The sequence below is a fragment of the Pteropus alecto genome, unplaced genomic scaffold (assembly GCF_000325575.1).
Source record: "Pteropus alecto unplaced genomic scaffold, ASM32557v1 scaffold164, whole genome shotgun sequence".
Taxonomy (NCBI): domain Eukaryota; kingdom Metazoa; phylum Chordata; class Mammalia; order Chiroptera; family Pteropodidae; genus Pteropus; species Pteropus alecto.
The window spans coordinates 22,008,159-22,024,815 of NW_006439568.1; the positions used below are offsets into that span (position 1 = coordinate 22,008,159).

At 35.8% G+C, this 16,657-nt stretch overlaps 2 protein-coding genes across 4 annotated transcripts in view; both read right to left on the reverse strand.

Annotated features, from left to right (window-relative positions):
- The window catches only part of SPAG1 (sperm associated antigen 1), a 57,279-nt gene extending 48,114 nt beyond the window's left edge, over positions 1-9,165 (reverse strand). The window contains exons 1-3 of the mRNA XM_015592959.2: positions 9,040-9,165; positions 5,563-5,704; positions 3,627-3,786 (exon numbers count right to left, since the gene is read on the reverse strand). Coding sequence (XP_015448445.1) covers positions 3,627-3,786; positions 5,563-5,702 — 300 coding nt within the window. The 5' untranslated portion in view covers positions 5,703-5,704; positions 9,040-9,165. The remainder of the gene's footprint in view (positions 1-3,626; positions 3,787-5,562; positions 5,705-9,039) is intronic.
- A 3,543-nt stretch (positions 9,166-12,708) lies between these two features.
- On the reverse strand, positions 12,709-15,150 carry POLR2K (RNA polymerase II subunit K). 3 transcript variants are annotated; one of them, XM_006916649.3, is made up of 4 exons: positions 15,068-15,150; positions 14,336-14,405; positions 13,907-13,999; positions 12,709-13,259 (listed from the first exon to the last, which is right to left on the reverse strand). In XM_006916649.3, the coding sequence occupies exons 2-4, from the start codon at positions 14,394-14,396 to the stop codon at positions 13,237-13,239; spliced, it is 177 nt and encodes a 58-aa protein (XP_006916711.1). In that variant the 5' UTR covers positions 14,397-14,405; positions 15,068-15,150; the 3' UTR covers positions 12,709-13,236. The 3 variants fall into 3 exon arrangements, with proteins under 3 accessions (XP_006916711.1, XP_024905873.1, XP_015448434.1); XM_025050105.1 differs by having other exon boundaries at positions 15,049-15,118; XM_015592948.2 differs by lacking the exon at positions 15,068-15,150 and adding an exon at positions 14,733-15,020.
- Positions 15,151-16,657: the final 1,507 nt, after the last annotated feature.

Consider the following 16,657-nt stretch of genomic DNA (forward strand, 5'->3'; position numbering starts at 1 on the left):
ATTTAAAGAGGATTTTATGAATTTGACCTCAAAGGCAAGGGAAGTAAAAGCAAAAATAAATGAATGGGACTACATCAAACTAAAAAACTTCTGCACAGCAAAGAAACCAACAATAAGATAAAGAGGTAACCATCTAAACAGGCGAAGATATTTGCAAACAATGCCTACGATAAGGGGCTAATACTTACTAAAATATATAAAGAACTTATACCACTCAACAATAAAAAACAAACATTCCAATTAAAAAATGGGCAGAAGACCTGGACAGACACTTCTCTCAAGAAGGTATACTAATGGCCAACTTACATGTGAAAAGATGTTCAACTTCACTCACCATTAGGGAAATGCAAATCAAAACCACAATGAGATACCACTTCACATCTTAGAATGGCTATCATCAATAACAGGACAAGTAATAACAAGTGTTGGAGAGAATTGTGGGGAAAGAGAATCCTCATACACTGCTGGAAGGATTGTCAATTGGTGCAGTCACTATAGAAAATAGTATAGAGGTTCCTCAAAAAATAAAAATAGTTACCATATGACCCAGCAATCCCTCTTCTGGGCATTTACCACCACCACCCCAAACTGAAAATGTTTATCCATAAAGATATTTGTACGCTGATGTTCATAGCAACATTATTCACGGTGACCAAGACATGAAAACAACCAAAGTGTCCTTTAATACATGACTGGATAAAGAAGATGTAGTATATACACACAATGGAATATTATTCAGCCATAAGAAAAGATGAAATACTTCCATTTGCAACAACATGGATGGATCTTGAGATTAGATGCTAAGTGAAATAAATCAGTTAGAAAAAGTTGAGAGCCATATGATTTTACTTACATGTGGGATGTAAAACTGAAAGCAACAAAAGAACAAAACAGAGACTCATGGACCCAGTTTAGTGGTTACCAGAGGAAAGGGAGGGAGGGAGGAAGGTAGATAAGGGAGGGAAAAAGATATCCTAGAGGAAGTACCTAGATAGAGAGAGAACTCTAACGATAATCTGAATAGTTCTATATCTATAAAGATATTGAATTCACAGTTAAAATCTTTCCTGTAAAGAAAAACCCAGGCCCAGATGTCAACGGTGAATTCTAGAAACAATTAAGGAAAAAAATAATATCGATTATACACAAACTTTTCTAGAAAATAGAAGAGAAAACATTTCTCAACTCATTCTATGTATTACCCTGCTACCAAAACCAAACAATGACATTACTAGAAAACTTTAGACCAGTATCTCTCATGATTATAGACACATAAATCCACAAAATTTTGGCAAATCAAATCCGGCAATATATAAAAAAGACACATTATGACCAAGTAGGGTTTATCTTGGAATGAAAGGTTGGTATAACACTGGAAAACAGTGAACTACATAATTTACTTTATTAACAGATTACAAAGAAAACTGTATGTTTATCTCAATAAATGCAGAAAATTCATTTTACAAAATTCAATTCCCATTCATTATAAAAATTCTCATCAAAAAAGGAACAGAAGGGAATTTCCTCAACCTGGTAATGGGCATCTGCACAAATCTAAAGCTAACATTATACTTCATAGTGAAAGACTGATTGGAAGGGAACAAAACAAGGACATCTATCTGTTCTCACGTCAACATCGTACTAGAGGTCTAAGCCAGTGCAGCAAGGCAAATAAAAGAAATAACACAGCCAGACCGGAAAAGAAGAAGTAAATCTCTCATTCACAGATGACATAATCCTGCATGTAGAAAATCCACGGAATCTACAATAAAACTAGAACTAATTTGTGAGTATGAATTTAAGATCGCAGGTACATGGTCAATATAAAGGGTCAATTAGATAACTATAACCTTGCGATGTACAAATAAAAATTGAAATTAAAATTCTATTAACATGAGGTATCCAAATTTGTCAAACTTATAGAAACAAAGTAGAATGGTAGTTACCAGAGGCTGGGGGTGGGGATAGGAGTGCAGAGTGGTTGTTTAATGGGTATAGCATTTCAGTTTTGAAAGATAAAAGTTCTGGGAATTGGTTGCATAACAATGTGACTATACTTAACATTAACAAACCGTACACTTAAAAATGGTTAAGATAGTAAATTTCATATGATGTGAATTTTACCACAATAAAAAAAATACAATTTCATAATTGCGATGACTTAGAATGAGCAAAAAAATTGAAATTAAAAAACATTAACTTTATAATAGCATAAAATATATTAAATCCTTAGGAATATATTTAACAAAAAGTATATAAGAGACTAACAAACTGTACATTTAAAAATGGTTAAGATAGTAAATTTCATATGATGTGAATTTTACCACAATAAAAAAAATACAATTTCATAATTGCGATGACTTAGAATGAGCAAAAAAATTGAAATTAAAAAACATTAACTTTATAATAGCATAAAATATATTAAATCCTTAGGAATATATTTAACAAAAAGTATATAAGAGATATATACACTGAAAACTGTAAGACATTGGTGCAAAAAATTAAAGAAGACTTAAATGAACAGGGAAAAATGATGTTCATAGATTAGTAGTCCCAATATTGTTAAGATATCGGTTCTTCTAAAATTGATCCACAAATTCAACACAATCACAATCTAAATCCAAGCAGTTGTTTTATTGAAATTGGCTAGCAAAGGGAGAAAAGGGAAGGGGGAAAAATACAAACAAATAAAATGTTAAAAAATAATAATAATAAAATAAAATAAAGCCAAACTATAATCTAATTTAAAAAAAAAAAGTTTTACACTAAGTGTAAAGCTAGACACAAAAGACAACATACTATAGGATTATATTTATACGCAAGTCTAGAAAAAGCAAATCTATAGTGACAGAAAGCAGTTCAGTGGTTGCCAGGGTCCAGGGTATGGGGGTCAGCATTGACCACGAAGGGGCACAAAGTAACTTTTAGCAGTAATTGGAATGTTCTATAGCATATACATTTGTCAGAACTCAGGGAAATGTATACCATAAAATTCTTAATTTTTTAAATGCAAATTTAGCTCCATAAAACTGATTTTAAAAAATTGGCGAAGATGCAAATTGGCCATTAACAAAAGAAATTCAAGTGATAGATGAAAAAAAATTAACTTTAATAGTAATAAAAAAAACCCAATACTATCATTTTTTCAACAAGTTAATTGATTAAAAATTGTAAAAATGATTACAGTATCAGTGAAGGGTACCTGAAAATAGACATTCTTATACATGGCTGGTGGGAGACTACAAGGGTATAACTTTTCTGAGAAATAGAAATATGTTTCAAAAGCCTAAAAATATTCAAATCTTTTGATCAAGCAATTTGAATTCTAATAATTTATTCCAAGGAAATAACCAGGTAGTACGAAAAAATTATAAACAAACATGTTTCTATAGCACTGTTTATAGAAGTTGATTGAAATGTTTCCTTCAAAGGATGGAATATTATTTGGTCATTAAAATACACACATACATGCAGACATTCTCCTGGACGTAAGTAGCAACTGATTCTACCTAAGTAATTAACACTAACAGCCTGTCACTGACAAAAAAGAAGCCTAGGATTTTGGATAAGTGAAGTAGACATATATACGACATCATAATGTCACAAAAACTAGTGTTATTCTATACCTTTATATCACCATCAATTGTTTCCCATTCTTCTGCTGTAAAACTGGATGCTGTAGCTGCAGGTTTATCTTTCCTCAAAGCTCTACTTTCAGGAGCCAATCCTTTAAGGCGCTTTTCACAAAATTCTGTAAGTTCAGGATAATATCCTTCCTCACCAGACCTTTAAAATATTGCAGAGTTGTAGAGTTATCACTCTGTTTAGAGAGCATCTAGACTAGCGATTTGCAAGCTGGGTTCTGTGGAGCCCAGGGGTTCTGTGGAGCCCACGGGTTCTGTGGAGAGCTCAAGGACTCCACTCGCACAAGGTGGAAGGTGGGCCTACGGCTTCCCACTCACCATCCTCAACCAGCACAACCTCCATTAGCATCTGTCAATGTACACAGTGATGCAACGAAAGGAAAAAGGAGCTCCGAAGACACAAATTTCTATCACATGCTTTAAAAATTGAATAAATAATGTTATCTCTCTTTAATACATATGTTTATTTTGTACATAAGGTAATTTTAAACTTATAAATTATTTTATAAGTTATAAGAGAGAGGCAGAAAGTGAGACTTTGGACTTCCTTTCTGAGGAGACATTTCTGGCTATTTTCGTTTTCGAAAAGATAAGAAGAAAATGGCAGAGAAACAGTTTAGAACAACATACCTCTAAATTCAACTACTCAAAGAAGAGAATTCCTTTCTTAGAGAGTTAAATAGAACCATCTGTTCTTGTCTGTTTTTTAAGGAAAACCAATCTTTTGCCCTTCTTTTATAAGTCTGTACACTTTATAATTTTTAGAAAAGGAGGAATAAATCCCATTTTCAAATTAAATTAAAAAAATAACTCCAAGTCAATGCAATATACTTAAATTATTCATAGAATTTCTTAGAACCAACATTATTACTGTGGCTTCCAAAGTCATCACATAAACTTCTCACTTCTTTATTGATCCCTGACCAAATATAAATGAAAATGTTCTTATACTGCAGAGAAAAGCAAAAAAGAAAATGGTGATATGATGTTTCATATTTCCATTTCAGAAATGATGAGGTTATCATATCAACTCTGGCTGGGAACAAGCAGGATGCTTAGGGAAGACAGGACTTTAAAGGTGATGAGAGAAAAAGCAAAGGACACAATGGAAAGGAAGGGGGTCAGGTAGAAGAAAAGAGAGAGCCACTGCAGAGCAAAAGGAATCCTAGCGATGTCCTGGAAAGGAGCAGTTCATGCTCCACAACTGCTTCTGCAGTATTAGGCTGCTCTCTAAATGAAAACCCCTCAAGAAACCAGAAATAGGTGACACGGGGCAGTGTTTTTTGAAGTGGACTCCCTTGACCACCTGCATGTCAATCAGCCAGGCGCTTATGAAAAACATATGTTCCTGGGCCCCACTCTAGATTTCCTGAAGCAGAATCTTGGGGGGATAGGACTCTCAAATTTGCACTTTTCACAACCACATTTGATGTATATTAAAGTTGAACAATCACCAACACGGGGCTCTTACCCAGAGAAGACCCTGATTTCCTGCCTTCTAGTCCTACCTTCTCTCCTGCCCACCATCCTCCATGTGACCAGCTCACACTGAGTCATCCACCTTTATTGGCAGATGGTTGGAAGTGGGAGAGTGCCAAAGAACTTTTTCAGCTTAGGCTGGTGAGCTAACCTTACCTCCTACTGGCTATTCTCACAGCTACTTTTTCCTAGAAAATGTGGAGGAAAAATGCCCTCTTGAATACTAAATTAGCCTAAGTCGCATGCAGGAAGTAGATCTAGCCAGAACCAATCAATCTAACCACAGGATCAAAAACACTATTTTAGAATCTAACATGGGCAAATACAACAGACAATCTCAACATATGAGAATTTTCTCCAATGTTTCTAATGTAGCGTCAACTTACAGAAGGAATAGAATTAAAATTTGCATATTAAAACATGAATTTTAAATGCTTACCTGAGCACACAAAGAATTTTTTCCAAGTGCTTAATATCTGAACATTTTTCAATATACTTGAAATCCAAGTGCTCAACAGGAATTTTGAATGTTTTTGTTTTTCCAAAGCCCCACAATGATGGATAATCTTTGGCAGTCATGGCTGAAATATAGCATAGGAAAACAGTTATGAATCTAATATATAGAATACTCAATTTGGATAATAGAAATCATCTAGGTACTCTGTAACTTGTATTTTTCATTTCTATAGAAAAGGAGGTGGAGTGTTTTTTTCCAAGGAGGATGCCTACTCATTTTAAACTCTCTCTCCCTAATAAGAACAGTTAACATTCATGGAGCTAAATGACTGTACCATACATGAATTATCTCACTTAACTGTCACTTTAGCAAAGTTGAAATACGACAATGCAGGTTTTGGTGCTATAGAGAGAGAAAAACTTCTCTTCTACCCATTTAAGTTCAGTAACTGAGGCTTGCAAATTAAACTGATGAAACATCATTAACAGGAGGGGCTTCACGAAAAAGTAAAAACCCAAAGAAATGTTTGGCCTGGGAGCCTTTTACTATTTTAACGAAGGGTGATAAATTGTAGAAAAATGATTAGACAAAGGAAAAGGGGTTTGGGCTTTTAAGAGAAAATAAATATCTGGAAGAAACTAATGAAAGGGTTATTTTAGTAAGATTTGTTTGTGCAGACTCATCTCAGTGCCGACTGTCCCTTTACAGTGATAATGGATGTTCTCCTCCTCCTGGGCGGCCGGGGGACATTTCACAGAGTGAAATTTATGCCCTTTTAGGCAGAAAGGGGAGAGCAGAGAGTTCTTCCTATTGTTTGATTTCTTCAGCTCAAAATAATCCTTATGCCAAAGTGGCCTATTTAGGGGTTGGCATATTCCGATGCGCTTTAGTACTCAAACTGCTTTTCAGGATGTTTTTTAATGTTGATTTGAATGACCTTTTAACTTTAGCTGTTAACATCTCAACCATCCTTCCTGATTCAGAACAAATATAAGCAACATTCTTGCTATAACTCTCCTTAACATCACCCTTTTCCCCATTCCCTGAAGCCCACTTTGATCAATGAACAGCCCCCAGATGTGTTCTAATGGCACTCTGTACATACTTCTCTCATAGCAAGCACATAGCGCATATTCTAATTGTTTCTCTGTCTCTTCCAGATTGTGCGAGATCTTACTTTACTCATCTTCGTATACTTAGGACTAACAGAATCAGTAGTATCATATTCCTCTGAACTGAGTTGGGAATAGGAGGCCATGAACAGTTTCATTCTAATGATACTGCTGCTGCTGATGATAATAACAGCAACAAATACAGTTCTTAATGTGTGCTGGGTACCAATCTAAATACTTTATATATATTAACTCAACACTTCAACTACCGCATCAGGTAGGTTTTAAGTACAGAAAAGTAATAATAGTCAACATTTATGGAGCTAAATTACTATGTGCCGTGGATTAGTCCACTTGATCTTCAAAACCATTCTCATGAAGGATATTAATAATGACTCCCTTGGGAGGCTGGGAGAATAGCGTGAAGGATTAAAGAAGTACAAATTAGTAGTTGATAGTTGGGCATGGGGAGCATGAAAGAGGGAATGCAGTTAACATTAATATGATGGTTAAGTGGAGGGCCAGGGGAGCGAGGGAGCACTTGGGAGAATCGTTTTATGAACATTATAGAGGTCTCACCAATGTGCTGTATACTTAAAACTAATTTAAATAAATTTATTTTTTAAAAAAAGCAAAAAAAAAGTGACTCCCGTTTTACAGATGAGGAAGTTGATGTTTCACGTATGCAAACTGCTCAAGGTCATGTAGCTATTAAGTAGTGAACTGAGGGTTTGAATCTCAGTAGGCGACCACGGAGCCCACACACTTAATCATCATATTCATGCTTTCCGAATTGCAGGTGGCAACCCATAAAATCAAGTTAGTGAGTTTCAACCAGCACTATTTTATATTGAGATAGAATTTTTAAAAAATCAGACTACCTGACATATACTATTAAATATTGTTTTGTAAACTTTTATTTCATGTCTATACAAACATATTATAAAGATGTGTGTATATAAATGCACATGTTGAAAAGAAAAATATATTTCTTATTGTCATTGTCAAAGATTTTAAAAATCATTGTACTAAAATACATTGGGTGATAAATTTAAAAATAAGTAGCAATGGGTCTAACATTAGAAGTATTTCCTTCGGCATGCCTGCCCTCTGGGAGTCTGGTCACATATCAGACCTCTGCAGTAAAAGAGAATGCTCTGTCAGCTTTTCCTCCACGTTGCGCTGCCTTCGACTAGAATATAGATGACAGTTGGTCAGCATTTGGATGAGATCCAGCCGAGAAATGAGACTGTAGCTTTTACACCATACCGGCAGGGTCCAGTATGATGAATGCTGCCCATCACAAGGACAGCCTTAAAGGTGCAAGTTACAGTAAAGCAAGATAAAGAAGTTTTAAATTATTGATACTGCCCAGAATAGAATGGGTTGCCTTAGGAGATTTTTTCCAATGAGCTGGAGGATATTTGATTGGAGAGATTTAAGCATCTAATGGGATTAAGTAGTTTACCTTGAATTGAAGGTATCTTGCAACCCCTGATATTTTATGATTTGAATAGTGAAAAACGTGTAAAATGAAAGAGACTTCTCTTATCTAATCAAACGAATCTCATTCTGAATATATTTCTCTGAGAATCCTTTTTGAAAACTAGCATTTTCTGGGTAGGATACATATTCTCAAGACCAGTAAATATTAATTCTTAAATTCCAAAATACAAGTTATACAATACTTAATTTGCTCTTTAGAATTCTTCCATATCTTTTTGCAATCTTTGTCTCTGATTAGCAAAATCTTCGGTCCTAGTTGGATTTAATTTATTTTCCATCATCCTAATCCACATCCACTTCCTATACTTCTTACTCAGTTTATCAGTAACACCTCCAGTGCAAACTATGATGAAGGAGTAACATGAAAACCTGTTTCCTTTCACCTAGGCACATTCTTTCCACCATCCATAGGGCCGAGCGCCCCCTGCAGCCAGAGGTCGAAAGGAAATGACATCTCCAGCTGTAGCAACGGTTTCTATGTACAACGCGGCCTGAGGGCGGCGGGGTCAGGCACAGTCGGGATCCAGAAGCTCTACAGATCACCCGGAAACGTGAGGACCCTATGAATCCCCACTCCCTGGCTTTGATCACCAGAACTGGTCGCCGCTGGTGGGCCCCGGGAACCCCCGCGTTGCGAACCCGTCCCAACATCCGCCACCGTCAGCAAAGGGAAACAAAAGGCCCCCAGTTCATTTACCAGACCAGGACATCCAGACCAGGACATCCATCCCACAACGCATTCCCTAACTCGAGTCCCACAGAGCATTTGCTCCTCCGCGTCCTCTGCTCGGAAGGACTGCGATGGGGAGATGAAGTTTACTCTTGGTGGGCAGGTACGCACCTGGTTCTCAGACCCAGCACTGTATCGAGGACGCGGCCGCGGCACACTGACCAGCTGCGCCGCAGGTGCCGAAGGGCGTGTCTCCCAGCCTCAGCACCCTGGGGCGAGCGGCTGACCACCGGGGGCGGGAATTAGGCCCCCTGCAGGATGACTGGATAGTCCCTGACCCGTCATGCCGCTGATTGGCCAACAGGCCCCAGCTTCACCAAGAAAGACGGCCGTTAAGGGGAGAAGGGGAGTGGAACTGTGAGGGGAAGGTCCTTTACTCTTTGCGTTTCAATTCGTTTTAGAATTTAATCCAAAACGCTGTTACTGTTCTGGATTGTCGTACTACCTGCAAGGTAAATTGATATCTATTCCTACTTACAGAAACAATTAAACGTTCAGTATATCTACACTGCAACCTAGAATTACTTCCCTTCATACAAAAGAGTAAATGAAGGACGAGATACGTTCTTCATGTTGAGTGCTGGTTATGAGTCCGAAACTGTACTGGGCACTAGATACAAAAGCAAAGAAGACATACTACAACTCAAAACGAAACAGTAAAGATCATTTGTGAGAAAATGTTATTTCAATTTTATAATTTCACACCAGTTAAACATAAATTATCACCTAATACAGTGCCTAGAACATAATAGTTCAAGAAATGTATTTCTCTTCCCCCTTTGCACTTACAGACCTACAGTCTATTAGCAGGCACTGATAGTGGTAAAAATTTTAGTGCTCAAAATATGACTATGTATTTCCATTGTCAGAGATTGTTAAATTTGCATATTTATAGACACAGATTCAAACTTTAGAGTTATCCTTAGGTTGCTTTACTAAATTGTCTTGAGAAACAGCATCATGTGCCCTGGGGCATGTAAAGGCACTTTACACCTCATTCCAGCCAGCAAACTTCATTCGAAATTATGTCCTAAAACAAAAACACTCAGCATACTGTAACTTTGATCATTTTACTTTCAGCATAGGAAGAAGTACTTTAAATATTTGAGGAAAATAGTTGTAATTCTATATGCCTTGTAACTTCTTCTTACGTTTTCTTCTAGTCATAACTATGTACATATATATTTTTGCAGAATGAACAAGCAGGAATAAAAAACAACTTGAAAGAAAAATATCTAGCAAATGAAAATTATCAGTACACTCTTTATAGAGAGAAGACACTGCATCCAAGAAACAAGGAGATATACATATACAAAGAAAAACTAACCTCTTAGAAATTAAAAATGTTATACCAGAAATGAAAAATCTAAGATAGAAAGTAGTGTTGAAGAAATATTTACAAAGAAAAAAAAATGAGAGTAAATTAGGCCTGAAGTCCAATATAAGATTTAAAAAAAAATCTAAAAAAAATTAACATTAGTAAGTTATTAAATAATTCAAGAAAATTTCCCAGAATTGAAGAGTTTGAGTTTCCAGATTGAAAGTATCCACCAAGTGACCAAAACAGTGGAAGAACATAGACCCATAACAAGGCACATACTGTAAAATTTCAGTACACTGGCAAAGAAAATTCTAAGTTTCTGGAGAGAAAATGGGTCACATACAAAGCATTAATAATAAGAATGGTTTTGGACTTCTCAACAATCCTAGAAGCTGGTAGACAATAAAGCAATCCTTCAAAATCCTGTTCTTGGTGACCAACACCAGAAAAGGTCATTTCAGGCAGATAGAAAAGCATGGAAAAAGGCACAGGCAATAAAGAAAAAAGGCCTGTTACCTGCTTAAGGAACTGCAAACATCTCCTTAAAACCAAAATATTGTGAAGTGGGTTGAAGTGGTGACAGGTAGGAAAGAAGTCAGATTATCAAAGACCAACTATACTACTCCCAATCATTTTATCAAAATGGGGAGCCACTGAGGATTTTCAGCAGAACAGTGCCATGAACTTTGTATTTGAGAAAGAATAATCTGAAGAGTATGGAAGACAGCAAGACTTGGGTAACTAGAAGACTAATTTTAAGGCCAATACAGTCATCTGTGAAAAACCTTAACAGTAATGGTAATAATTAACATAGGCTAACAGGTTGAATTTTAATGGATTATTTTATCTTGCAACAAACCTTTGAGGTAGATGCTATTTTTTCATGCCTATGATACAAACAAGAAAAGTGAACCCTGGCAAAGTCACACTCCTACCTAACAAGGGATATTTATTCTTCTTTAGGACTGGTTATTTCTGATTTCATATACTGTTTTTTAATTTTTCATAACTTCAATCTCTGAAGATAGCTTCAGAGTCTCAAAGCACTGTACTGACCATCATTAATTCCTCTACTCTGACAATGAAGCTGAAGTTAAAAAAAATGAACTGGCCAGTCACTGACCAGCCGGGCTGGTTGTGAAACAATTTCTCATGGACATGTGTGTCCTGAGTCACTGGCAAGCAGTTTAGCAGGGAACAAGTTAACAAATCTTCAAGCTAAGATTTACTGATTTTTATATTTTATAGCAAGCACTGTTTAAAAGAATCTTTTAAAAGCAATTTTATATCTATTTTACCTTTTTTTCCCCCATAAAACTATCAAGGTAGACAAGAGGTTAAATTATTTCCATTTCACAGAAGGAATGGACACAGGACACAAAGACACAAGTGACTAAAATGGTGGTCGTGAGTTGCAATGGTAATACTTTTTCCATTAAATAGCTGTCTAGCTAACTAAATAACAGTATTCAAATAAGCTACTGATATATAAAGGCCCTATGATGAAATCAGAACAGTTAAGAGCAACATTATCAAATGAGTGGGGCTTTGTCATAAAGAGATACTTTATTTATTGGGACTATTTTCTCTAAAAAGGACAAGAAGAAGAAACATGGCAAATTAAAAAATTATAAAAGCCATGGATAAAGGAAAATGTGGACCAAGGAAGCATTCTTTAAAATTTGAGCATGGTAGTACTTTGTATAAATTCACAAAATTTAGTATTCGAAGATGGTAGTGGAAACACAGGTGTTTTTAAAAAATGACATAATTTTTTGAATGTCAGAGACAGACATAGCTATTAATAACATTGGAATATATCTTGTGGAGAGTGGGTTGCAAGCTGACAAGGTCCTCGCAATCTGTGAGGTCACCAAAGGCTGCCCCACCTCTTTGAACCCTCCTAAGAATGGGGATAATCTATGGAAATGCAAACGATTATAGCCGGGTGCGTAGGTTGGGTGGGGATAATCTCATTTCAGCCAGTAAATGTATGCTCTTGTATAAAAGCAACTTGCAAAAATAAAATCAACTCTCTACTCCATCATCGGTGGATAGTGGGCCTCCCCATCCCAACTTTCTATCTTCTTTCTTTTCTCAATCTCCCACCGTTCCCACTCAAGATTATTTTCCATGGCCACGCTGGATGTGGCAAGATTTACCATTTGCTGGACAGGGCAATATTTGATCTTTAAAATGTTAGGGAAGCCAACATGACGTTCTGTAATGATGGAATCCTGGAACAAATGGAGTATCTGAGTATCTGTATCCCTAAGATCAAGATAAAAGTTTTAAAGTTATCCAGTAATCCAGTGTAATCCAATCCCTATTCTTTTTATACCCTAAAAGCAGATTTATTTTTACTTTAATGAATGATTACACTTGAGAACTACACCAGCCTTAATCATATGTTTCATCCATTTCACATGGAGTTGATTTTGCCTTACAGAAAGCAACCATTAGTTTATTTTCCTTTACTCGAGATTTAAAAAATAGACAGGCATTATATACAAAGACAGAAAGGCCTACTTCAAGTAACAAAATGTAACTCAAAATGATGTACGCACACTGACAGTGTGCACATTGGTATACTCTTCAAAATAATGCTGGAGATTTTACAAATAGTTGATGATATAAAACAGCAGTGTTCAAGGAACTTACTTAATTAAATCATTAGAAAGCCCTAGAAAACTTTATTTTTAACAAGAGCCCCAATGATTCTAAGTTTTGATTAAAAGTGTGGTTTGGGGAAGCACTTTCAATGTTGTGTCAGGTGACATATACAATAAAATCAAATTACAAATCATGTAATTGAACAAGAAATAATTTCTTTATGTAAGCTATTAATAGATCCCTCAATACAACATGGTTTTTAAAGTGAAATTGTATATATATAGTTGTATTCATAAATGTAGGTACACTAATCAAAAACTATACAACATTAACAGCAAATCCAAATATAAAGATATTCCTCTGAATTCCATGTTTCATCGAGCATCAAAAACCACCACTGAGTTAAAATGAGTTAAGGACAAAAAAAGTTTTTTAAAAATTATATAAAAGACTTAACACCTCCAAGTCACTTTTTCTTTATAAGCTAGTTTGTTATTTAATTTAAAATGCACAAAACTATAGAATTATTTACTATGACCATTGGAAATGAAGTAAAAAAAACTATTTCAATTTTTATTAGTCTCCATTGCATGAAAGACCAATGCACCAAAAAAAACACTAAAGCAATGTTAAAGGTGATAATTTACTAATTTAAAAAATATTGTCAGTTACTATGTAACAATCTACTATGTCTTTCAATTTGTAAGCCCCACTTTTTCCATTAGGTAACACACGTACACAATATTTATATGTCCTTCTATGATTTAGTTTGTCTATAAACTCAAGCTCAAGAATGAGTACATAAATATATAATTCCTGAAAAACAGACTTATGAAAACCGAAATCAACTAGTATTTAGATTATTTAGTACATGCCTATACACTGGTGTATTGGTCCATAAAAATGCTGATAATGTCTTTTTTTTTGGTTGAATAATCCAAAAGCATTACCATTCTTATCAGAGATTAGTCTTTAACTATCAATCCAAGCATTATTTTTAATTTCCCCCTACCTCATATTTAGAAAGCATAGTTAAAAGGATACATCTTTTAGTCCTTTTCTTGTACATTATTCTGTATCCACATTCTCTGCATCTGATTGGATCCCTGGATTTTATTTCATTTTCTGTGTGACATTCTAGAAAAGAAAACATATTTATTCAATGTCTAAAAGGAAAACATTACAGACAAGCAAATTATCTTAACCATATTTTTCACCCAAAGCACTGAAATATACTCAATCTCAAGGGTATGTTGTTATTACCAACATATTAAGAGTGAAAGAAAAAAATAGCTGTGGTCAATACACTTTTCCTAGGAGAAAAAATGAAATCTTATCGGATTTTTCATGGTTGCTAAAGTGTTCTGCTTTATAACTTTAAAGATGAGTAACTCATTTAATCCAAAGAAATATATAATAATTTCCAAAAAACTGAAGTAAAATATTCTTACTCTATGTAAGTGATACTCTTACCTCCACAGATATATATCATTGGCTGCTGCTTTGGGGGTTGAACGTCCTTCTGGGTATCCATTGTTAGTCTCTGAAATCACAGGCTCAAATATTGAATATCTCAAAGAGACTCCTCACAAATCCAACCAGCCCTTATTTTTCTCAGAGAAAATTAAAAAGGTGTCAGTTCCTAATCTGCATTTTTTCAAAGACTATGCGTAGGTCTAAAGGACAAAACAGAAAACAACGTAATGTGAGCACTTACCCGAACTGGACACAGTACTAAATACTTTACGCGTTATTTCATTTATACAAATAATTTCGTTATTATGTTTACAACAATCCTAGGAGGTGTTACTCTTATTTTACAGACGAAGAAACCAAGCCTTAGAGAAATTCATTGCTTAAGATTATTCACCTATTAGGAGGCAGTAGGATTCAGAACTGACTGCAAAGCTTGCGTTCTCTTTCAGCACAAGTTCTATTTTTCAAAACTTTAGCAGGGGACGACCAAAAAAATTATATCTCTTAATAAGGGGCCATGCGACCCGAAGATAAAAAAAGAATAATGAAATAATTCCCAATTGCTAATCAACCAAACTGAAAGAAACCAGGCAAAGGGCTAACAGCATCGACTCCATCCCCGGCCTCTCCTAACTCTAATCCCATACTAGACTTTTTTAACCCACGTGTCTTTCCAGTTTTGACCCAAATGCCCGCGCTCAAATCCCAACCTGTCAATTCCCTACTCACTTGACGCGGAGAAACGCCTCACTCTGCGTTTCCAGATTGCGGCCCGTCGCTGTGTCGCAACCAACTTCCGGCGCTAGCATATGACGCAAGTGGAGTCTCCGCCCTTATTTATCCGGGCGGAGGAACCAGGTTTGGGCACAGACGGAAAGGCGAAACTTTTGCGTGTTAAAGTGTGAGCGAAAGTGCTCGTTTCTCCTCAGCAATTTTCATTTTTCAGGAAGTAGAGCATTTTAATAGCTCCTCAAGCCGAAATAGGTTTGTTTTTCTAACTATTGAAGTCAGTAGAAAGTAACACTTTTTCAGGTGCGCAAAGAGAGGCCAAAATTCCAAGTGTCCGTGGAATTCTAGACTAACCGTTATCCCAAGGAACATAGAATCAACTTCACTGCTAATTTTCACGTAGAAAAATGCTGTTCAGATTGTTTTTAAAATCATTTTATATCTGCGCTGGGGCATTGGAGCAGCTGCTCCCTATCTTCTGCATAATTTTGTTTTTGCTTTTCGACCTTTTTTCTCTGTTAGAACTCTTGCCATCCCTCTCACCCGCTACTTTTGTTCGTTTTAAAGCGAAGGCTGGAGTGAAGGCAACTATATCAATTATGCATAAAGCTAAGAGATTTTGGTAGCGGTAGCTGTCCACTGACCCTCCTTCAGTCCGTATATTCCTAGAAGAACAAAACTACCCGCCCAGTGGGTATGTGCTTTTTCAGAGATCAAAATTTAAGTGACTATCAGTTGAGTTCACAACATGTACATTTGTTTTCTTCTTTCACAGCAGATATTTTACTTAGAAGAAAATGAAGTTATTAAAGTTTATTAAAAATTTAATCAGTTGTTAATAACTATTATAGTTATCTGAAGAAGCAGGTTTCTTTCTCCCCTTTATTCATTATGTCTTTGCTTTCTTCTTAAGCAGGCTATACTGCTTTTTCTGTCTTCCAGCAACTTGAGAACTTTGAGCTTCATCTTTCAGTTCTAGAAGGAGTTCCAACTAGTTGTACCTTCACGGACCCTCTTAAGAGATTTAACTTGATTTTCCCAGTCTTTCTAGCTGCCAATTTTTACATTTCTAGAGAAATAATAGCAGAGTTTCTTGCTTCTTTCTCTACAGACAGGCTAACATACATAGAGCATTAATATTTTGACCATCAGCTCTCTTTTAAAGCACTCTCCTTTCAACCAAAGAGGAGTAATCCAATGATGGTCAAATAAACTTCCCTACAAGAAATATAAGACAAAACCATAATCATAAGATGCAGTGACCCAGAAAGTATAACTTTAATCATTGCAAGCTGTCCTGGATTCCGACTCTCTAGTTGAGGTAACAAGATGATTTGGGCACATAACATAGTCTGTGGAGATCAGAATGGATGTTACATGTAGAATACAAATGGGACCTGAACCCTACAGAGGGGTAATGACAAGAGGAAGCAAGAAAATCCAAAATTTCAACAAGAGTTTATGTTGATGCTAGTCTAGATCCAATACTCTCTTTCCTTCTGCAGGAACCAGTAGTTGTAGGATTTCTATGAAGCATAGTCAGTGGAAGCTATTATCAATGGTCTCAGCAAACTTTTCTTGAGCACTTAC